The 7,098-nt window shown below is 41.4% G+C and overlaps 1 protein-coding gene across 1 annotated transcript in view; it reads right to left on the bottom strand.

Moving 5' to 3' along the window:
- Nucleotides 1-7,098, bottom strand: part of PLB1 (phospholipase B1) — a 113,446-nt gene that overhangs the window by 70,264 nt on the left and 36,084 nt on the right. Inside the window, exons 10-12 of the mRNA XM_025215868.1 lie at nucleotides 6,825-6,905; nucleotides 4,963-5,029; nucleotides 957-1,015 (exon numbers count right to left, since the gene is read on the bottom strand). Of these exons, the coding sequence (XP_025071653.1) occupies nucleotides 957-1,015; nucleotides 4,963-5,029; nucleotides 6,825-6,905 (207 nt within the window). The remainder of the gene's footprint in view (nucleotides 1-956; nucleotides 1,016-4,962; nucleotides 5,030-6,824; nucleotides 6,906-7,098) is intronic.

Raw genomic sequence — 7,098 nt, 5'->3', positions numbered from 1 at the left:
TAGGGAAACTAGTTCTCTAGATGGGCAGTATATACAATATTTAATGATACACATCAGTTTGGCTCTGCCACCTGTGAGTCAAATATCCAGCTGGCATAAATGGCCACAATATTATAGACTTTAGTGAAACTGTACCAATTTGCATTAGCTGAAGATCTGATGCATTTTGCTTATGTTACTTACAACGGCTATAAAGGCAAGTATCTAGGGAGAATGGCTACGATCAATGAGAATTTACAATTCTTTTAAATTTATGCTGGCAGTTTTCTATCTGATCCACAGTCCAATCCCACAGAGCCTCTGGGTGCTGCACTCACACTGATATAAACTGAAGTAATGCAAACACAAAGATCAAACTTAAGCTCATTAAAGTTGGATCATTCCTGGTCATAGTTGAACCATGGTAGAAGACAGTATCAAGAATATGACTGACCCAAGGGAGCACATCAGTGTTTGTACTGCTCTCTCCCTCATTAGAAATCAGAAGTGTCTAGGTTAAGAGAGCACTGCTGATGAGAGATAAGTATCTGTCTTTATGTATATTATAGCACAGTGGTGTTCAACCTTTTGGCCCCACAGACCAGATGAGTGGCATGGGGCTGGTCCACAGGCCAAAGCATGCCTGAAGGCCCACCCCTGCTCAATCCTCTGTTCTGGGATTGGGTACCTGATCTAGCACAGAGGGCCCAGGGCTCCCTACGGGTCCAGTGTCACTGCTCCCCAGCTGCCATATTTTTGTACCTGCGGGGAGCCCTGCAGACCAGATGACACGGCACAGCAGGCCAGGTCTGGCCTGGGGATTGAGCACCCCTGTTTTAGGGGATTAGATGCATCTTCAAATGTTAAATCTGTTATTTGATAAGTTGGATTCCTTAATAACTAAAGTTAAAAAAAGAAATCAGAAGCGTCCTTATATCACTTATATCTACAATGGTTATTCAGTCATCTGTACTTACTGTGAGTGAATCTCCCAGGGCGGCAATCACCTTAATGTCTGCAGGCCTCAAATTGTGAACTAGGAAAAGAAAAATTGGGGAAGAAGGGAAATTTCTAATCACTTTGTTTATTAAGGAAACCTTTTCTCTGGGACAAACAATAGGGTTCCAGAGTCTTTGGGCTGAATGCTATTTCACTCTGTGTGCCTAAAAGGCACATGCACAGCCACACAGATGCAAATTTTTGGCATTACTATAATTCAGGTCTAAGTGAACTTACCCACTAAGCATGCTCAGTAGAGTTGCGTTCTGGCCATGCACATGCATGGTGAAATAGAATGGCCCAGATACACACATTAGGATGAGTAAAAAGCCCATGATTAGCAGGCACAAGGAGAATGAGGATCACTCAGGTACATGCATAAGGCCAAGTATAAACCCATGACTAACAGAGAGCCCTCCCATGTTTAAGCCCAATAGCTTAGTGGTTAGGCACTTGTCAACGGAGCCGGGGACTCAGGCTTTAGAGCCCCTCACCCAGAAGTCATTTGAATCTACATCTCCTGCTTCTTTTTAAAGCACTTTGACTTTTAGACCATCATTTAGACCTCATCTAGCCCCTTCTCTAGCCCTCTTTCTCAATCTGACCACAGTACTTTGTATTTGCATTCATTGGGTAGAGAGCACTAGAGAAGTTTCTGCCCCTTTGGGTATGTCTACATATGCACCTGACTGTACAGTTGTTACTGCTCAGTCATTTTGTCCTTGCTTTAGCAGCTGCAAACGACAGCACATGGGTTGTTTCTGACCCTACTGCACAGTAACAATGAGCTACTGCACAGTAGCTCATTGCTACTGTGCAGTAGCATTGGCATCACAGTTTGTGCCTGCCAACACTGTGACGCCATAGCGAGGAGCTACATCGCCACAGCTCATCTCGTGTAAACATGCCCTTTGGGAGCAAGGGCTAGGTCCTCTCTCATTCTGAGCAGCATCCAAGTCACTGAGCTACACACACTAACGTGTTGTGCTCCTTCTGGCCCCACCCATTTCCCTTCTTTTGGCTGCCCAAGGGGGCTGCTTTGGTAACTGCAAAAAGCAGAATGCTTAGTATTGCCACCACTTCTTAAAAGAAACCAAAATTTACTTGAGACAGAAAACACAAGTGTCTCTAGATGTAGTCCTTAGTTCCAGACTTGATTTACAAGAGTACCCAGATAAACATACTTTTTCCTATGGTCTGAAGAGCATTTTTAAATAGATGATGGTGGGGGGTCCAAATTTCAAGAGCTTTGCTACTGTTTAGACGAAGTAACCACTCAAATTAAAAACAAAACAACCAGCCAACTAACCCTCAGTATTTTGATACTCAGTTCTTTTGAAAATCTAGCCATAAATATCACAATAAGAGTTATTGTTCACTTTTAAAATCTGTCCCATAATTATATGCCTGAAGGAAAACTGAGTTCTTGCAAACCTAACTTCAGCTGTGAGCACTGAGCACTTCATAAATTGATCCATTGGAAATCCAGACTACACTGCAAGTCGTGGCGAGTACATTAGTAAAGAGACAATCACATTAGAATGCAAGGGCATTGCTCCAGTACTCGTATCTTGATGTTGCTCGGCTGGATATGTTCTGTACAAAAAAGATTTACTCTTTGAGAAGAAATACCAATTCTAATTGCTTTATTTACTTAAGAGTATGTATATTGGTTCACTATATCTAGCCGCTTTTGAGTTAGGTTCTTCGGTAACAAAGATCTACTTTGAAAAATTACCTATTAAAAGATATTGTAATGAAAAAGTGTGTATAACATTTTAATTGCCACAAGAATGCAAGTGTCTGATTTTCAGCAAAGCACTGCAGGCTTCTTAAACAGATATGTTCAAAATGGTGTTGATTCTAGACTTCTCTACAATCTCAGAAATTATCTAACTTTTGAAAGAGAGGCAAGTGTCCAGGTCAGAAGAACTAATTATTAGATAATATTGCCATCTATAATCAACACTTGCTGAGGTAGTTTACAGAATGAAATGCATAGGGGTGGTTATAAACTATGTCACTGGAAAGAGTACATTAAAATGAGATTAAAAAGAAGCTAACTTAACTAAGGAATAATTGATAGTAAGCTAACTTAATGATTGATAGTAAGCTAACTTAACTAAGGAATCATTCAGTCTTATCTGAAGATTTATTGTTCTACAGAAAACAAAATGTCTTTGGCAGTCATAAAAAAATACCCGAAAGACTTGATGCATAGACTTGAAAATTGTCTTCTATACAACAAGAGCAACAAATGGAAACTATAAGCACCACTTCAGAAATCCCACCCTAACCTTGAACTTTATTGGGGGCCAGCCCTGATATGGTTAATTTTGTTTCTGGAAGGGAACTCTTGAATACATGTTAAGGGCTAAGTTCAGAGTATTCTGTGGTTCGCAAAGCTTTTTTTATTTGGGATATATTTCTGTGGGAAAAAAAATCTGTTTTCTTAATTTAGAGATTCTGCCAGCAAGAAGACATTTCAGACACATTTCCTTTACATTATATAGTTGGTGAAATAAAAGATATTGCCAAAACCCCACCCCCAGGGGGTGCTTTATTTTAGGGTGCTTAGAAGTGACAAAAAATGTAGATATCCAACTTTCTATTTCATCATGTCTCCAGTTTTAAGTTTGGGAGAAGTAGGGGTTTAGGATTAAAATGCAACTGGGCTGTCAGAGACCTAGTAGTGTTCTCTCCTTCAATCACCTATGCCTCAGTTTCCACATCTGTTAAATGAGGTAATCATCGGCATGTCATATGGTTTAATTACTGTTTATAGGGTATGGACAAATGAACAATTTTAACACAGTTATAAAATGTGAAGGAAAGACTTAACACTTGTGAGGACTCACCAGCAGACTCAGTGTAAATCAGTCCATGACCATCTCATAGGTACATAAAGTGAAACAGGGTTACATTATTGTGTTAAAATCAGGGATAAGATGTACCAGTTTAACTTCTACTTAACACAGAATAGGAGCAGACAGACTGAACAGTAACAGTGGATTCACCTAAACTGCACACCCTTAAAAAGGTATAATTGTTCACCTGTCCATACCCATAGAACTTCAAAATCATTGACTGAACATGGCTGTGGACATTAGGGCTGTGTGAAGCTTCAGTCCCTGACTCAATTCAGTGGAGATTCGGCCCAATTCAGTGGCCAAATCTCCAAATCTGAATCGAATCAGGAGACCCTTTAATCTCTCTGAATCGAATTGGAACCCTCTGAATTGATTCGGAGAGATTCAGAAAGATTCGGACATAGAGACAGCTTTAAATGTTTTTTCTACATACTTCAAGGTACCAAGTGGCTTGTGAATGCTGTGATGCTGGGGCTAATGGAGCGTCCCACAGGAGCACAGAGGGCTCCCCAGTGCGCTCAGCAGCAGACCCAGAAGTGGACCAAAAGCACTTGTGGTCCACTTCCAGGTCCGCCGGGGAGCATGCAGGGTCCCCTTGCGGCTGATCACTGAGCCGTGTCTGGTACCTCGAGCTATGTAGAAAAAACATTAAAGTTGTGTCTATGTCCAAATCTCTGATTCTTGGAATCAGGATCAAATCTTCAGATTCAGCCGAATCGAATCAGGGACAGTGATCTGAATCAACAAATCAAATCACTGTCCCCAATTCGGGCGGAATCCAAATTTGAATCAAATATGGCCCATTTTGCACACCCCTAATGGACATGTAGTGCTTTATTACTGTTGCATGTAGTTCTACTTGAATAGCTAATTTAGATTAATTAGTTTCACTTTCTGCATATGCTAGCTTTGCTTTCCGCTTCAGACATATGTAAGTCTAACACAGGTGCATATATGGCTTTATACACCACAAGGAAAGGTTTACATCTTGGTGCCAAACTGATGTAACTTTACATTTTCAAAATATAAAACTTTAAACGTTGTGCCTAAAATTAGATGACAGTACCCCTTTATAATGCACTGAAACACCGCTCTAATAAAGACATATCCATACCTGAAACAGGAACTGAATTAGAGGGCCTGCGGTCTGGACAGGGAATGCTTGTCCCATAGCTTCTTTCCTGGAAATATTCATAACACAATGCTTTACAAAGATGATTTTTTGGTTTTTGTTTGGGAGTTTGTTTGGGTTGGGTTTTCCTTTTGGGGGGGGAAAGAGGAGGGGTTGGTAAATGAATGATAGCACATCTGATTGTGTATTATAAACAAGCTCAGATCTCCCCAAGGAAAGATGTAACATAATGTAAGTTTCCTAATGTAAATCTGAATTCCATGCAACATCAATAACTAGGGTGGGCAAGTGGGGCGCCGACCCAGGGCTCTGACTTCGAGGGAGTGCAAGAATAGCAAACACCACCGCTGCTAGCCCTTGCACTGCAAATGCCACCACTAGCCCAGCTGCTGCTACTGTTAACCAGGGTTCAAAACTTCTTAGGTACAACTCTGCGCAACATAAATATAACATGTAAAAAACATGTAACAGTGACCTAGGCTTTGGCAAGATATACACTAGATTTTCTTCAAAGTTGAGATAGTTAGTCTGGGCCTCCGTCAGGAGAAGAATACTGAATACTGACAAAAATATTTCCAAGCTACATTGTCTGTAGAGAATGGCCACTGGCATCTAAATGGGAGCATTTGCCTGAGCACCAGCATGGGTATGGCCTACATCGGGGGTAGCCAACCTGAGGCACAGGTGTCATAAGTAGCCAGGCAGCCTCTGAGAGGCACATGGCAAACCAGGGAGAGGACAGGCAGCACAGCAGCTGACATGGCAGACAGCAGAAAGTGAAGCAGCAGATCAGGCAGGGACTACAGGAATGGGAGAAGAAAGCAGACCAGCAGATTGGACAGGGGAAGGGGATTGGAGTGACACTTGAGGAGGGTGTTGGGCTAATTTGTGGCACACCTGCCAAAAAGGTTGGCCCTCACTGTCCTACTTCTTTTCAAGCCAGTGACCAAGGAGAAATTATCTATTTTGAAAGGGAAGATACTGGTCCTGTGAACGGGCCTATTGCTCAATTCCAGGTTTCCTTTTCATCCTAACATACTGTTCCTGCCCCACCATCACAGCACAGCCCTTCCTGAAAATCTGACAAGTGAGCAGCCTCATTCTGTTGCTCATTATATAAGCATAAATCAAGGCTAACTAATGAAATGAATGGAGTTACACTAATGCAAATGAGATGAAAATCAGACCCAGAGAATGAAGTGTTATCTTAAACAGCAAGTGGACCACAAGGGGTACTCTTATACCCTAGGCAGAGAGACACTCTACCCTTGCTCCAAGATGAGTATCATGATTCTTTATTGTTCGGGGCTATAGTACACTGTCCAACAACCCCACATTCAAGCTTCATCTTCATTGCTAAAAAGCTACTTTTTAACCTCAGAATAACTAAGGACTTGTGATCTGAAGTAAACATACAGCAAAGATGAGGCATTTGCTGTTTTTACCATGAGATGAGGTCAGGTCAACCCAAGACAATGATATAGTGCTGGCCTCAACCAGTTTGCTTGACAAAAAAAGAAAGTGCTTTGCCTCTACCATAATTTAATCTTGGGACAGCTTGTGGCCATTAGACACCCCAATATAAAAAGAAATAATCACTCCCTTTGGGGCAGTGAAGACAAGGTGAATGAAAAGAAGCAAACTTTGGTTCACACGTTACAAGATCCACTCAGGAAAAGGTGTGGCAGCAATACAAGTATCAGAAGGAAAAGGTGTTAATATTCTGGGTTCACATTTTTCCCACATACAATAATATTCATGAGATTAAGGCTCTCCTATACCAGCCTTAGCCCCCCCGCTAAGCACACATATTCACATATATGGTACACTAAGGCTTTCTGTACCTGAGACAATACTTCCTTATGTGAGGTCACAGGAAAAGACAAGTAGTTACTATTCTTGTACGTGAAAAAATAGGGATGCTCCTGCAGAGACAAGAGAGTACGTTTACTGTCAGTAACAAAAAGACAATTAGCTGATGTTGAAATCAGCTGGGTAGATTTTCTAAGAGGGGGAAAAACATTACAACACTCCAAGTATTTAAAGAAAACAAAGCTAATGACATATGCCACATCGAACAGCCTGAATACTGATATCCTGTTTGTCTGCAACTGCAGA

The sequence above is a fragment of the Alligator sinensis genome, unplaced genomic scaffold (assembly GCF_000455745.1).
Source record: "Alligator sinensis unplaced genomic scaffold, ASM45574v1 scaffold138_1, whole genome shotgun sequence".
Taxonomy (NCBI): Eukaryota; Metazoa; Chordata; order Crocodylia; family Alligatoridae; genus Alligator; species Alligator sinensis.
This window is presented reverse-complemented; position numbering and strand designations above follow the sequence as displayed.